The sequence below is a fragment of the Drosophila albomicans genome, chromosome 2R (genome assembly GCF_009650485.2).
Source record: "Drosophila albomicans strain 15112-1751.03 chromosome 2R, ASM965048v2, whole genome shotgun sequence".
In the NCBI taxonomy this organism is placed as follows: domain Eukaryota; kingdom Metazoa; phylum Arthropoda; class Insecta; order Diptera; family Drosophilidae; genus Drosophila; species Drosophila albomicans.
The window spans coordinates 13,576,530-13,592,800 of NC_047631.2; the positions used below are offsets into that span (position 1 = coordinate 13,576,530).

Sequence of the window (16,271 nt, forward strand, 5' to 3'; positions counted from 1 at the left end):
GTGCGTCGCTTAAGCGTGCCACACGTCCGTCTGGTCGACATTTGATAAGCTATAGATATAGATGATAAGTCATTGTATTGTTTTTCCAGCATATTAAAATGCACGCGCGGAAATTTCCTTGTTTGGGTTTTAACACAATGAAAATACCAACGCTCTCTGTCGCTCTACCCTCGGATGTTTTTCTCTCCTTCTCCCACTCTATCTAATTAGGTCGCGAATTGCACCGGAAAAGGGTTTTTTAGTACCTACGAGGCGCCGGGGTAATACACAAGCTCGATTGCAAAGCCACGATCGCTCGCCAGGCAGCGAGATCAGGTAAGCGATCAATTGCTCAATTGGTCTGAGAGTTAGGACACATATGGGCGCCGGCGCTAGGGAAACTTGGAACGCTGGCGCCGGGAGTTTTTCATTTGGGAAAATCGTATTGCGCAGGAAAAACGCACACACAGATTTTTGGCATTTCATATGCTGATTTCATATAATCGATACGTTGCGATATGCGGCGATTTGGAGTGGATCATAAATTGACTAAAACGTTTAATATACACATGTTTGCTTATGAGCAATTTTTGTGTAACATTTAACATCGTCATCGCCATCGGTTTGTGATTTGCGATTAGATTAGCAATCAGTAGGCTTGACTATCGCATTGTGCGACCAATTAAGATATACACCTGACTGACATGGTTACCTAGCGCAAAGCTTCAATTGATAGTGCTTAGTTGCGTTTTCAACGCCACCCGCTTTGGATTAACGTGCCCGAAGATGATAATAACCGCGAAATTGGTTAGCATTTGCCTCGGCGTGGCTTTGACGGCCTTCACCGTTTCCACAATTGTGCTCGCGGTGCAAAAGTCCAATCTCAAGGATGATTTACGCGATGCCCAAGAGAAAATCGATCAACTAGAGGCGGGTTTTGCATCTACTTCGACGTCTACAACAACTACCACAACCACAACGGTAGCTCCAGGACCCACCGAAGAAGGACCTAGCACAGTGGAGCCTAGTTCAACTACAGAGGGTTCAAGTACCGCGGATCCTGGCACTACAGTTGCGCCTGAGAAAATCGATTATCGTCTGCCCACCGCATTGACGCCCACCAACTATGATCTGTATCTGAATCCGGATATCGAGACGGGTCTCTTCAGTGGCCGTGAAACTATTAACATTACCGTGAACGAGGCCACCAATCAGATTGTGTTGCACTCGCTGTACTTGGATATACAGAATCCGTCTGTTTATGAATCAACGGGAACAAATGTCGTTGTCTCGGGTTTCACTTTCGATTCGGTTAGGGAGTTTCTGATCATCAATCTGAGTCAAGAACTCACCGTCGGCTCATTCATTCTGCTCACGCTCGACTTCTCCGGAAACATGGCCAGCAAAATTGTCGGTTTGTACAGCTCGTCGTATCTGAAGGCAGATGAATCCCGCAAATGGATTGCGACATCCAAGTTCGAGCCAACCTACGCTCGTCAAGCATTTCCCTGCTTCGATGAGCCCGCTCTGAAGGCGACCTTTGAGATTACTCTGGTGCATCCGGTCGATGGCAATTACCATGCGCTGTCCAACATGAATGCCGATTTGGAGATCAATCAGGGCACCTACACCGAAGTAATGTTCGCCAAGAGTGTGCCGATGAGTACATATTTGGCCTGTTTCATTGTCTCGGACTTCGAGGCCAAGTCCGTGGACATTGATACCAAGGGCATTGGCAACACCTTCCAAATGGGCGTCTACGCAACGCCAGACCAGATTGACAAAGTGGACTTTGCCTTGGATGTGGGCAAAGGTGTCATTGAGTACTACATTGAATACTTCCAAATTGAGTATCCGCTGCCTAAGCTCGATATGGCTGCCATTCCCGACTTTGTCTCCGGTGCTATGGAGCACTGGGGTCTGGTCACCTATCGCGAGACTTCGCTGCTCTACGAGGCGGCAACCAGTTCGGCTGTGAACAAGCAGCGCATTGCTAGCGTCATTGCTCATGAGTTTGCCCACATGTGGTTTGGAAATTTGGGTAAGTGTTGAAAGTGCTGGAAGTTGAAAGTCCGGCTAATAGTCCTAGTGATTCCCTTTAGTTACCATGGACTGGTGGAATGATCTGTGGCTAAATGAGGGATTCGCCAGCTTCATCGAGTATTTGGGCGTCGACTCTGTGTTTCCCGAATGGCAAATGGCAAGTCGCTATAAACTCAGTCAGTAGTAATTTCTCTTAATCTTGAGCAATGGGTATTTTGACTTTTATAGCGCGATCAGTTTATCGTTGGCACTTTGCATGCAGTGCTCACATTGGATGGCACTTTGGGATCTCATCCCATTATTCAAACAGTCGAGAATCCCGATCAGATAACAGAAATCTTTGACACGATTACGTATTCGAAAGGCTCTTCGTTGGTTCGCATGTTGGAAGACTTTCTGGGTGAGACAATCTTCCGTCAAGCGGTTACAAACTATCTGAATGAATACAAATACAAGAACGCCGTAACCGATAACTTCTTCACGGAGATTGACAAACTGGAGCTGGATTATAATGTGACTGATATAATGCTCACATGGACAGTGCAGGCATGTATACGACGATAAATGTTAATTCCCCGATCTGTGCACAAACACCAACGTTTTTAACCCATTTAACGATCGTTTATGCAGATGGGTTTGCCAGTGGTCACGATCGAAAAGGTCTCCGATACTGAATACAAATTGACACAGAAGCGCTTCTTGTCCAATCCCAACGACTATGACGAAGTGCACGAGGCTTCTGAATTCAAGTACAGCAGACAGACTCAATCATATCTGATTGCAATTTTCACACATTTATTATATTTTATTGCAGCTACCGTTGGTCGATACCCATCACATACACGACGAGTGCCAATTCGGCAGTGCAGCGGGAATGGTTTTACTACGACCAGAGCGAAAGTAAGTTCAGCATAAATATGCAAGTCGAGGGCTGCAAATGATGATTTATATTGCAGTCACCATAACTGTGCCCAGCGCCGTGGAATGGATCAAGTTTAACCACGACCAGGTTGGCTACTATCGCGTCAACTACCCCAATACCTTGTGGGAAGTTCTGGCCAATCAGTTGGTCTCCTCTCCTGAAACCTTTACTGCCGGCGATCGTGCTTCTTTGTTGAACGATGCCTTTGCCTTGGCCGATGCAACGCAGTTGCCTTACGATGTGGCATTCGATATGACCAAATATCTGGCCAAGGAAGAAGACTATGTGCCCTGGAGTGTGGCTGCCTCGAAGCTGACGTCCCTGAAGCGCACTTTGTACTACACGAGCAGCTATGTCAAGTACAAGAAATACGCCACGGCCTTGATTGAGCCCATCTACACGGCACTCACCTGGACTGTGGGCGACGATCATTTAAACAAGTAAGTGGCCGATGAAGAAGACTAAGATCTCTTCAATGTTGTGAATCGGTTTAAGTAGTTCGATTCTGTTGAAGGTAAGATAGAGCTCATTATCATTATTAGGCATTGCAATTTGTTCTTCTTTCTTTCTTCTTCCACCGAAGAGTCTAAAAATTATTTGGTATAGAAAAATTCATGTATATAAATGGGTTTCGCAGTTAGTTGTGGCTTCCTGTAGTATCCTCAATCGTAATATTTTACTTCTACACTTATAATATCTTTATTCCTACAGTCGACTGCGTGTGACAGCCTTGGGAGCAGCATGCTCGCTAGGTCTTGAGGCCTGTCTGACTGAGGTGGGCGTGCAGTTCAACACGTGGCTAGCAGCTCCCACTCAGCGTCCCAATCCGGATGTGCGCGACACGGTTTACTACTATGGCATGCAGACGGTGGGCAACCAAGAGACGTGGGAGACCGTCTGGGAGCTGTTTGTGAACGAAGCCGATGCCAGCGAAAAGTCCAGGCTGATGTATGGCCTGGCTGCTGTTCAGGAGCCGTGGTTGCTGCAACGCTACATTAGTCTCGCCTGGAATGAGGAGTATGTGCGTGGTCAGGACTATTTCACCTGCTTGACCTACATCTCGGCTAATCCAATGGGCGAATCCCTGGTGTGGGATTATGTGCGCGAGAACTGGCTGCAGTTGGTGGCACGTTTTGGCCTCAACGAGCGTTATTTGGGCAATTTGATACCCTCGATAACGGCGCGATTCAACACGCAAACTAAACTCGAGGAGATGGAGCAATTCTTTGCCAAGTATCCAGAGGCAGGAGCTGGCACAGCTGCGCGTGTTCGTGCCCTGGAAACTGTGAAGAACAACATTGTCTGGCTGGCTGAAAATCTCGAAAGTGTTGACGCTTGGCTCGACAGGCAGTAGAGCTAATCAATCCGAAAGGGATGTCATAAATATCATAGTTTCTTTGTACTCATCGAATTGCCATTATAAATATACTACACAATAAAGATTAGCCAGTTATATGAATGTGTAAATGGAAACACAACAAAAAAACCAACTATATAACAAATAATGAGCGTGCTTGACTCTGAAGTGCTTAGCGATTATATTGAGGCAAAGTTCTCAGGCACGAGAATACTGTCAACAAATATGATATAATATTTTTAAGACCAAGGTTTCGATATTAACGGACTAACGGAGAACTGATTCATGGGGAAAGAAAGTCTATTTCTATATTTGCTTAGAACATAAATAACTATAATACTCATCTCTCCGCTTCAAAATGAAATCTTAGATAAGATAACTATAGGCATTGATATTACTTATCAACACATCAAGAGTCAATGTTTTCATAATTAATTTAGATTTTGCCAGTCGCAACAAATAGGGTTTTATATTAAATTCTATTGAGCTTCTAAAGGTTTTTATCAATTTTCCATTTATCAAAATAGCCAAACAAATGGATCGAATTATCCTCTTAGGCATTGCCATTGCGCTATATGGTCTGATAACTGTTTGCTGTGTCGAAGCAATGGTCATGATGTACAATGCTACCAGACATCCTTATCATGTTGCGGGGGTAATGACTCCGTCACGGTTGTATTACTCAGATTTGCGCCAATGGAAAAGCAATGGAATCAAACAAATACTTCTGTGGCAGAGGCCCATCTAATAACATTGGCTGCGAATGCCAAGGGGGCTGCTATATTGGAGATCGGGAGACCACTTTCTTACGAAACCATAATCGTTACAATATTAATATCATCGATATGTACCATGAATCCTGGCATGACAAGAAACACAATTGGGGAGCGCATTGTTAAGTGAGTGGCACACCTCCGCTCCGCCGACCGAAAAGCACTCAAAGCTTTTCGCTCACTAGCAATGCGCTCACGCGTAAGAATGCACTCAAGCTCCAGTGCTCTCAGCTTCTCTCTCCCTCAACACACCACCGCTGACGCGTCTCGGCGCAATAGATCGACGAAATGAGAAACTTTGGACTTTCAGCGCCTCCACATAATCACTTCTATACTTCTTTTTGATAATATATATCCTATAATGTTGATAATTTACAACTACTGGCATTGTTATTTCACCACTTACTTATTTATAAGTCGATTGTTGTTGCAGTGCGGGTTCATTCTTATATTAGCAGCCGTAACAAACAGTTCTTTGTATTCAACTTTAATTAAATTTGTAAATCTTCAAAAGAAAATAAATCAAATGGATCGCATGAGTTGGTTGGCCATTGCCATTGCTCTATTCTGTTCGATAACTGTAGCTGAATCAGTTTGCTGTGACGAAGCAATGGTCATCAAATATAATGTCACTGGAGAGCCCTGTTTTAGAGTTGGTGGCAAGAACTCGGATCATGGCTGTATTATTAAGATATGCGCTAATGGAAAAGCAATGCAACCAACCGACCACTTTTGCGGAAAGGGACCATGCAATAATGTTGGCTGTGAGTGCGAAGGAGGCTGTCTTGTTGGAGATTGGGACACAACTTTCCTTCAAATCAATGAGGATTACAACATTCGTATCATCGACATGTATATGGTGCAATTGTCTTTTTCTTTGAGTGGAGCATTGTCATGGACTGCCGCAGTTTTGGAGAAATTCTCATAAATGGATAATACTGAAATTATTTTTAATTAAATGGATGATTGTAGAATTGTCATGCCTTCTTATTTATATTATTATAAATGCATTCGCGCAGTTGACTTCAGTTACCTGTCGTCGCTCTAAACGTAAATATGTTAAAAACGGACGCTAGGATACACACAATACTTTTTTATTCATGCTGCTCGTGTTCGTGCCCTGGAGACTGTGAAGAGCAACATTGTCTGGCTGGCTGAAAATCTCGAATGTGTTGACGCTTGGCTCGACAGGCAGTACTGCTCTACAATAAAGATTAGCCAGTTATATGAATATGTAAATGAAAACACAACAAGAAAAACCAACTATATAACAAATAATGACTCTGAAGGGCTTAGCGATTATATTGAGGCAAAGTTCTCAGGCACGAGAATACTGTCAACAAATATGATATAATATTTTTAAGATCAAGGTTTCGATATGAACGGACTAACGGAGAACTGATTCATGGGGAAAGAAAGTCTATTTCTATATTTGCTTAGAACATAAATAACTATAATACTCATCTCTCCGCTTCAAAATGAAATCTTAGATAAGATAACAATTGGCATTGATATTACTTATCAACACATCAAGAGTCAATGTTTTCATAATTCATTTAGATTTTGCCAGTCGCAATTAATAAGGGTTTGTATTAAATTCTAGTGAACTTCTAGAGGTTTTATCAATTTTCCATTTATCAAAATAGCCAAACAAATGGATCGCGTTGGCGTTGCCATTGCGCTATATGGTCTGATAACTGTTGCTGTATCAGTTTGCTGTGACGAATCAATGGTCATCAAGTACAATGTTACCGGACATCCTTATCATGTTGCGGGGGGTAAAGACTCCGGTCACGGTTGTATTACTCAGATTTGCGCCAATGGAAGAGCAATGGAATCAAACAAATACTTCTGTGGCAGGGGCCCATGTAATAACATTGGCTGCGAATGCCAAGGAGGCTGTTATGTTTGAGATATGGGAGACCACTTTCCTACAAAACCAGAATCGTTACAATATTAATATCATCGAGATGTACCATGAATCCTTGGTGTATACTGGCGATCAATTATGGGATTACACCACAAGTTTGCTTAAATAAGTTTCATTACAATATATTTTTATCAAAATATTTATGTTTTCTACATTAAATTTAAACGTGTAATAAAGTAATATATAATAATAATGTAAAATTAAATGGTTCGTTGTAGACTGGTCATGCCTGTACTTGACGAGGCAGAGTTCTGTCAATAAATTAATAGGACAGGGCGACTTTTGTTGTATGAAAAAATAATTCTATTACATTTTTTGCTTACAACTATTACTTTCTTATACCCTTCATTTTTGATAAGATAATCTTGATAATTGCCAACTACTGACATTCTTCTTTCACCACTTACTTATAAACGAGTCGATTGTCGATGTTGTGATGGTTCATTCTTATATTGGCAGCCGTAACAAACAGTTGTTTGTATTCAACTTTTATTAAATTTAGAAATCTTCAAAAGAAAATAAATCAAATGGATCGCATGAGTTGAGACCACTTTCCTACAAAACCAGAATCGTTACAATATTAATATCATCGAGATGTACCATGAATCCTTGGTGTATACTGGCGATCAATTATGGGATTACACCACAAGTTTGAATCCTTGGTCTATACTTAAATAATATGAGATTAGTTTCATTACAATATATTTTTATCAAAATATTTATGTTTTCTACATTAAATTTAAACGTGTAATAAAGTAATATATAATAATAATGTAAAATTAAATGGTTCGTTGTAGACTGGTCATGCCTGTACTTGACGAGGCAGAGTTCTGTCAATAAATTAATAGGACAGGGCGACTTTTGTTGTATGAAAAAATAATTCTATTACATTTTGTGCTTACAACTATTACTTTCTTATACCCTTCATTTTTGATAAGATAATCTTGATAATTGCCAACTACTGGCATTCTTCTTTCACCACTTACTTATAAACGAGTCGATTGTCGATATTGTGATGGTTCATTCTTATATTGGCAGCCGTAACAAACAGTTCTTAATTTTCAACTTTAATTAAATTTGGAAATCTTCAAAATTTGTACACATCAAAATAGTCAAATGAAAATAAATCAAATGGATCGTATGAGTTGGTTCGTCATTGCCATTGCTCTATTCTGTTCAATAACTGTAGCTGAATCAGTTTGCTGTGACAAAGCAATGGTCTTCAAGTATAATGTCACTGGAAAGCCCTGTCGTGTAGTTGGTGGCATGGACTCGGGTCATGGCTGTATTATTAAGATTTGCGCTAATGGAAAAGCAATGCAATCAAACGAACACTTTTGCGGCAAGGGACCATGCAATAGTTATGGCTGTGAGTGCCAGGGAGGCTGTCAACTTGGAGATTGGGAGACCACTTTACTTCAAGCCCATGAGAGTTACAATATTAATATCATCGACATCCATTGGGAGAACTTGTTCACTTTCAATGTAATATGGGATTATGCGGCAAAAATGATTGAGAAAATTTCATAAGCTAAACTATCATTACAAATACTTCATATTTTTCTCTTATTAGTCATGCATTAAAAAGAGAAATTCTATTAAATGGATAATACTGAAATTATTTGTAATTAAATGGATGATTGTAGATTTGTCATGCCTTCTTATTTATATTATTATAAGTGCATTCGCGCAATTGACTTCAGTTACCTGTCGTCGCTCTAAACGTAAATATGTTAAAAACGGACGATAGGATACACACAGTTCTTTTTTTACTCGTGGCAATAATTGCCATGCTTAATGGATTAACGGCTAAAAATGCGGTAAGTGATGCAGAAATCAATATAAGTGCCTTTAAACTATCGTATGAACTTGCAGATTAACTATCGTCTGCCCAAAGCGCTTGTGCCCACGAACTATAAAATACATTGGTCCCCTCGTCTAGACAAAGGCTATTTCGATGGAATGGCAGTGATTCAAATTAAAGTCATCAAGCCTACCAAGCAAATCATTTTGCATTCTGATAAGCTATTCATCCGCAGTGTTTATGTACCAGGCAAAAGAGTGGTTAAATATGAACTTGATTCTGTCCGTGAGTTCCTGATAATTGATTTAAAGGACAAATTGTTGTCAAATGAGACCATAGAATTGATGTTAGGTTTTAAAGGAAAAACTCAACACAAGCTAAGCGGAATGTACACTAGCAGCTATCAAACTTTGGACGGTCAGCAAAGGTTACATAAATTAACTTTCTAGAGTGCCTGAAAGTATGCCACATATTTTTTTGCAGGAATATGGTCACAACTAAATTTGAGCCAACTTATGCTCGTCAGGCCTTCCCCTGTTTCGATGAGCCCGATATGAAGGCAACATTCAGCATCAGTGTCACTCATCCCAGTGGAAGATCGTACGATGCTGTCTCCAATATGAACAAAATTGTAAGTTCCATTTAAACCCATTCGAACAGCGAATAATAATGACTATTATTTTTTAAAGAAAACGCTGAATATGGGTAAAAATACAATGGCTGTCTTCGCTACGAGCGTTCCAATGAGCACATATTTGGCCTGTATTATTGTCTCAGATTTTAAGAAATTAAATAGCACCGTTAAGGCCAATGGCATTGGAAACGACTTCCAGATTGACGCATATGCCCAACCTCATCAGTTGAGCAAAGTGCAATTTGCTCTGGAGGTTGGAACTGCTATTACAGAGTACTACATTCGGTACTTTAAAGTACCCTATCCTCTGCCGAAGTTGGATATGGCTGCAATTCCCGACTTTGCCGCGGGTGCAATGGAACATTGGGGCTTGGTGACATATCGCGAGTCTCTTCTCCTATATGATGAGAATTATAGTTCCACGTGGAACAAACAGTATACAGCTAGCATTTTGGCTCACGAAATTACTCACCAATGGTTTGGCAATCTTGTAACTATGAAGTGGTGGAACGATCTTTGGCTAAATGAGGGATTCGCTAATTTCATGCAGTGGAAGGGAGTCAATTCTGTTTATCCGGATTGGGAAATGGTAAATACAAATCATTAACACAATTAACACATTCTCTCATGTTCTTCTATAGCTGGATCAATTCATAACAGAGGAACTGCATCCAGTGCTGATAATCGATTCCAAACTCTCATCACATCCAATAGTTCAAAGGGCTGAATCCCCTGATCAGATCATAGCTCTCTTTGATACCATTACTTACAACAAGGCTGGCTCAATCCTGCGAATGTTAGAGAACCTTGTAGGCTCTGAGAAATTCGAGAAAGCAGTTACGAATTACTTGATTAAATTCAAGTATGGCAATACGGTGACCGATGACTTCTTGACCGAAGTGTCTGCTTTGGTCGACGATTTTGATGTAAAGCATTTGATGCGTACATGGACCGAGCAGATGGGTTATCCAGTGCTCTATGTGTCCCGCTCCTTTGCAGGTTTTACCATCACACAACAGCGATTTCTTTCAAACAAGGAGAGCTATAACGAAGCAGCAGAACCAAGTGAATTTAACTACAAATGGACCATTCCAGTTAAATATACTCTGGAAAATTTTGCGAGTGATAAAGTCAAGAGCATGATCTTTCATTATGATCAAGACTCTGTAGCTATTGCAACGTACAGAAAAGTTAAATGGATCAAGCTAAATGTGCATCAGTATGGGTATTATCGCGTAAACTATGAGAACAGTCTTTGGGATCAACTCATTAATCAACTTTATGATAAACACACTCGCTTTCATACTACCGATCGTGCGAATCTGCTGGATGATGCCTTCAGCTTGGCTGATGCCAGTCAAGTGTCTTACAATGTACCCCTAAGGATGTTATCTTATCTGGTACGAGAAAAGGACTTTATGCCTTGGTATGTGGCTGTCGCTAAGCTGCAGATCCTAAAGAATATCCTGTTCACTACAGATATTTATAATCGCTTCGTCAAATATGCGCGTAGTCTTCTCGTTAATGTCTACCCAGAAGTGGGCTGGACTGTGGAGGAGAACAACCATTTGAGAAAGTAAGCGTGAAAAAGAATTTATTTTTTATCTCTGTATTCCATCTAAATTCCTTCCTTGTAGTCGCCTGCGAGTTTCCGTGCTGACTGCAGCCTGCTCTTTAGGCCTTCCTGATTGTCTTAGTCAAGCAGCTCAGCATTTCACCACTTGGCTCAATAATCCAACTGCTGCCAATCGACCAGCTCCTGATCTGCGTGAGGTCGTCTACTACTACGGAATGCAGCAGTCGAGTAGCGAGTCAAGCTGGGAGAAGCTTTTGGAGATTTTCAAGGCTGAAACCGATGCCAGCGAAAAGACGAAGCTTATGTATGGTCTTTCCGGTGTGCGGGATGCTAAGCTGCTTCATCGCTTTCTTGTACTGGCTACAAATGAAAGCATTATACGGAGACATGAGTATTTCAATTGCTTTGAAGCTGTTGCCGCCAATCCCGTCGGTGGGCCAATTGCCTGGAATTACTACCGGAATAAATGGCCGCAACTGGTAAAGCGCTTTGGACTACATGATCGCAAAATGGGCACTGTAATTGCCAAAATTACTGACCGCTTCTCAACTAACGTGAAGTTGGAGGAGGTGCAACAGTTCTTTAAGAAATATCCGGAGGCTGGAGCTGGTGCCAGATCTCGTCAGGAGGCCATCGAAACCATCAAGTACAATATTAAATGGCTGCGGGAAAATTATGCACCTATAAAAAATTGGGTGACGAAGCAATCTTCTTCAAAGAATCATGCAAATAATTCAAATTTTATATTGACGGAGAAATCTTCTTCAAAGAATCATGCAAATAATTCAAATTTTATATTGTCGGAGAAATCTTCTTCAATGAATCATGCAAATATTCCATCGGTGAGTGAAAGTATTGAAATACTTATCCAACTATATCATCTTTTGTTCAAATAAAAAGCTGTAAATCTATGTGCACATAATAATAATATGTGCTATATTTAATATACTTTACAGGTAACTTTGGCCGCGTTGCATTTTGATATAAATATTTCTATGTTAAACATTTTGATCAATAAAATATACAAATTTCAGAATTATATAATTTTGCTGTTTGCTCGCTGAGCAGAACTATTTCAAAAGTAAAGTTAAATCCTGTGCTATTTAACTGGAAATAAAATAAAATAAATTATTGTTTACAGAATTATTCATATGCAGTTAGGAATATACATATGAACTTATATTAAGTGCAGCGTATGTAAACTAAAACAGCTTATTGGTGTTCAACTCTTCGGCTGGCAGGTTTATGACTCTGCCCTTGGGCCATTGTCGATAGTGGGTGTGGGGACTTCAAAGACAACGAGAAGAAACTTTATAATTACTTTTATCAGTGATTAAATATAACTGGAGTACTCAGAGATTAAATATTGTATTGGGTAAAAATTACAGGATTCAAGTACTTGCAGGTTAAACACTGCGTTGATGTTTTATCAATGAAATAATGACGTCAACTAAGTTTTTATTCCATAAAAGTTAGTTAGATTAAAAGGCTGTTAAAACTTTTAGAATCGAAATTAGGAAATTCTTTGAAGTAAACATACGATGACATTCAATTCATGGGAACATAGCTGGGTGTTTCCGATTTGTATCGCTAAAGTGTTGACTCCATTATCCGTCCTGAAACTTACTAAACGCAGAGGTTATCGGAATTGTTGGCCATAAAACGATTCAAGTGACCATAATCTAAATGAGTTATTGAGCATGTTATGGCCACCGCCATAGCCATAGTTATACTCAAACTATGTGCATAGCGTTCAGTTGCCATTCGTTGCTCCAACCGTTAAGATGTTAATTTCAGACTATTGGCTACGCGCGATATTATTTTTCATCGTCGCAACATTGGCTGTGCTCAACGGAGTGTCAGCTGATGATGACGTGGTAAGTGAAACCGAAATATATGCATATCTGAAGTGCTTATCAATTAATATCGCAAACGTGTAAAAATTGAAATCGTGTAGATTGATTATCGCCTGCCCTCGGCTGTTGTACCCACGCACTACACATTGTATCTGCACCCCGAATTAGACACTGGCAATTTCACAGGCCAGGAACTGATTAGTATCAAAGTTGTCGAAGCAACGAAGCAAATCATTTTGCATTCGAACAAACTTACCATCACCAGTGTTTATGTGCTGAACAGAGAAGTTGACAAATATGAACTTGATCCTGTGCGTGAGTTCCTTATCATCGATTTGGTTGAGGAGCTTACAGTGGATGCTACCATTACTCTGGGAATAGTGTTTGGAGGAGAATCCCAAAATAAGCTTGTCGGATTGTATAGCAGCAGCTATCAAACGCCGGCTGGCCAGCAAAGGTATTAAAAAATAATTTCCTTTACAGCCTCAAAGTATGCAACACGTTTTACTTACAGGAAAATTGCCACCACGAAATTCGAGCCAACTTATGCACGCCAGGCCTTCCCCTGTTTCGATGAACCTGAAATGAAGGCAACATTCAACATCAGCGTCATTCATCCCAGTGAAGGCTCCTACGATGCTGTCTCCAATATGAACAAAATTGTAAGTTCCAATTAAACCCATTCGCACAGTGGATAATACTAATTCTTATATTTACAGGAAACGCAGAATTTGGGTGAAAATACAATGGCCACCTTTGGCATGAGCGTTCCAATGAGCACATATCTGGCATGTATTATTGTCTCAGATTTCGAGAAAAAAACGAGCACAGTCAGGGCCAATGGAATTGGTGAGGATTTCGAGATGGGTGCATATGCCACACCTCATCAGCTGAGCAAAGTAGATTTTGCCCTGGATTTTGGAGTTGCTGTCACAGAGTACTACATCCAGTACTTTAAAGTACCTTATCCTCTACCCAAGTTGGATATGGCTGCAATTCCCGACTTTGCTTCGGGTGCAATGGAACACTGGGGTTTGGTAACCTACCGCGAGACAGCTCTGCTATATGACGATGACTACAGCTCTACGGCAAACAAACAGTCTATAGCTGGAACCTTGGCTCATGAAATTACCCACCAATGGTTCGGCAATCTTGTTACCATGAAGTGGTGGAACGATCTCTGGCTAAATGAGGGATTTGCTCGGTTTATGCAGTACAAAGGAGTGAACGCCGTTTATCCAGACTGGGGAATGGTAAAAGCATTGGGGAGACAGCTTTGAATAGATATTTTATTTGTATTCTATATTTTCTTTTAGTTGGAACAATTCCAAATCTTGTCAATGCATTCAGTGCTGATCTTCGACGCCAAGCTCTCATCACACCCTATCGTTCAAAAGGTCGAGTCACCTGATGAGATTACCGCAATTTTCGATACGATTAGCTATGACAAAGCTGGCTCCATTCTTCGTATGCTGGAGAATCTTGTTGGCTCTGAGAAATTCGAGGAAGCAGTTACCAATTATTTAATTAAATTCGAGTACGGTAATACGGTCACTGATGACTTTTTGACTGAAGTAGCTGCTGTATTCAGCGACTTGGATGTTAAGCAATTGATGCGCACATGGACCGAGCAGATGGGTTATCCAGTGCTTAATGTATCGCGATCTAATGCAGGTTTTACAATCACACAACAACGATTCCTCTCAAATAAGGAGAGCTATAACGAAGAAGCAGAGGCTAGTGAATTCAACTACAAGTGGAGCATTCCGGTTACATATATCCTAGATACCTTTGCCAGCGGTGAAGTCAAGGACCTGATATTCGACTATAATCTAGATGCAGCAGGAATTGAAGTGGACAACGATGTTAAGTGGATCAAGATGAATGTGCATCAGACTGGTTACTATCGTGTGAACTACGACAGCATCCTATGGGAGGTAATCAATAATCAACTTATCGAAGATCCCTCTCGTTTCGATATTGCCGATCGTGCGCATCTGTTGAATGATGCCTTTGCCCTCGCCGATGCCAGTCAATTAGCCTACAGCGTGCCTCTGGAAATGACATCTTACCTGGCACAGGAGACGGACTTTGTGCCATGGTATGTGGCTGCCTCTAAGCTGCAGTCTTTGAAGAGTAGCCTGCAGTACACCGATAGTTATTCTTCGTACTTAACGTATGCGCGTTCTATTCTTGCTAATGTCTACTCGGAAGTGGGCTGGACTGTAGATGCGGACAATCATTTGAGAAAGTAAGTTAGAAAAATAAGTATACCTCTCTTAAGTTACTCAATTGCAATTCTCTTGCAGCCGCCTCCGAGTTTCTGTGCTGACTGCAGCTTGTTCTTTGGGACTTCCCGATTGCCTTAGTCAAGCAGCTCAGCGTTTCACTACCTTTGTTCAGAATCCCACTGCTGCCAATCGGCCATCTCCTGATCTACGCGAGGTCGTCTACTATTACGGAATGCAGCAGTCGAGTAGCGAGTCAAACTGGGAGAAGCTTTTGGAGATTTTCAAGGCTGAAACTGATGCCAGCGAGAAGTTGAAGCTTATGTATGGTCTTTCCGGTGTGCAGGATGCTCAGCTGCTTTATCGTTACCTTGAACTGGCTACAGATGAGAGCATCGTTCGAAGCCAGGACTATTTCACCTGCGTTCAATACATTGCCGGCAATCCTGTGGGTGCACCGATCGTCTGGGAATACTACCGGGAACAATGGCCTCAGTTGGTAGAGCGCTTTGGACTTAATGATCGGACTTTGGGCAGACTTATTGCTAGCATTACAGCTAACTTTGCAAGTGAGGTGAAGTTGGAGGAGGTGCAATACTTCTTTAGCAAATATCCGGAGTCTGGAGCTGGTGCCAGTTCTCGTCTGCAGGCAATTGAAACCATTAAGTACAACATTAATTGGCTGCAAGAAAATAGCGATGAAATTACTACATGGCTAAGTGGAAAACTATAAAATACTAATTGAAAAGTAAATATCGAAAAATAAATACACTTTGCCTAAGGCGATCATCTTTACTCCACGTCCACTGTAAACTGTGGCTTACCTTACTTTTTTAATTAGTCATGCAAATAAATGTGTTATGGTTAATTTTTGTAATTTTATAGCAGAACAACACTGTTTTGTTAAAAAAAAAATACATTAATATTGGTATATCAAATTAACCCGATTGTAATTAAATGTTATTAATTATGTACTACAATAATAAAAATTGAAATTTTTCCTATTTTAACACATAGCATTCGCAATAATCTAAGCATTCACAATGCAGCGTTAATTCAAACACAGATTTTCTTTAATTTTTTAATAATTTCTTTCGGTGTTCTCGAATCATTTGGCCAAATTTCCGACTTATTATCCATATTTTGAATGACCTAAGGCTAAAGTGTTA

At 40.8% G+C, this 16,271-nt stretch overlaps 2 protein-coding genes across 2 annotated transcripts; both read left to right on the plus strand.

The window, feature by feature from the left end:
• Window positions 1–721: 721 nt before the first annotated feature.
• Window positions 722–12,046, plus strand: LOC117576282 (uncharacterized). The gene is made up of 16 exons (XM_052006842.1): window positions 722–2,020; window positions 2,082–2,179; window positions 2,251–2,568; window positions 2,653–2,771; window positions 2,837–2,922; window positions 2,979–3,384; window positions 3,656–4,296; window positions 6,721–6,852; window positions 6,935–7,099; window positions 8,194–8,489; window positions 8,708–8,824; window positions 8,880–9,235; window positions 9,292–9,439; window positions 9,498–10,031; window positions 10,084–11,018; window positions 11,080–12,046. Exons 1-16 carry the CDS (start codon window positions 766–768, stop codon window positions 11,912–11,914), a joined length of 6,441 nt encoding a protein of 2,146 aa, XP_051862802.1. The 5' UTR covers window positions 722–765; the 3' UTR covers window positions 11,915–12,046.
• Window positions 12,047–12,777: 731 nt separating this feature from the next.
• Window positions 12,778–16,006, plus strand: LOC117576281 (glutamyl aminopeptidase-like). Its single transcript, XM_034260929.2, has 6 exons — window positions 12,778–12,895; window positions 12,976–13,331; window positions 13,389–13,536; window positions 13,594–14,127; window positions 14,191–15,125; window positions 15,184–16,006. The coding sequence occupies exons 1-6, from the start codon at window positions 12,803–12,805 to the stop codon at window positions 15,833–15,835; spliced, it is 2,718 nt and encodes a 905-aa protein (XP_034116820.2). The 5' UTR covers window positions 12,778–12,802; the 3' UTR covers window positions 15,836–16,006.
• Window positions 16,007–16,271: the final 265 nt, after the last annotated feature.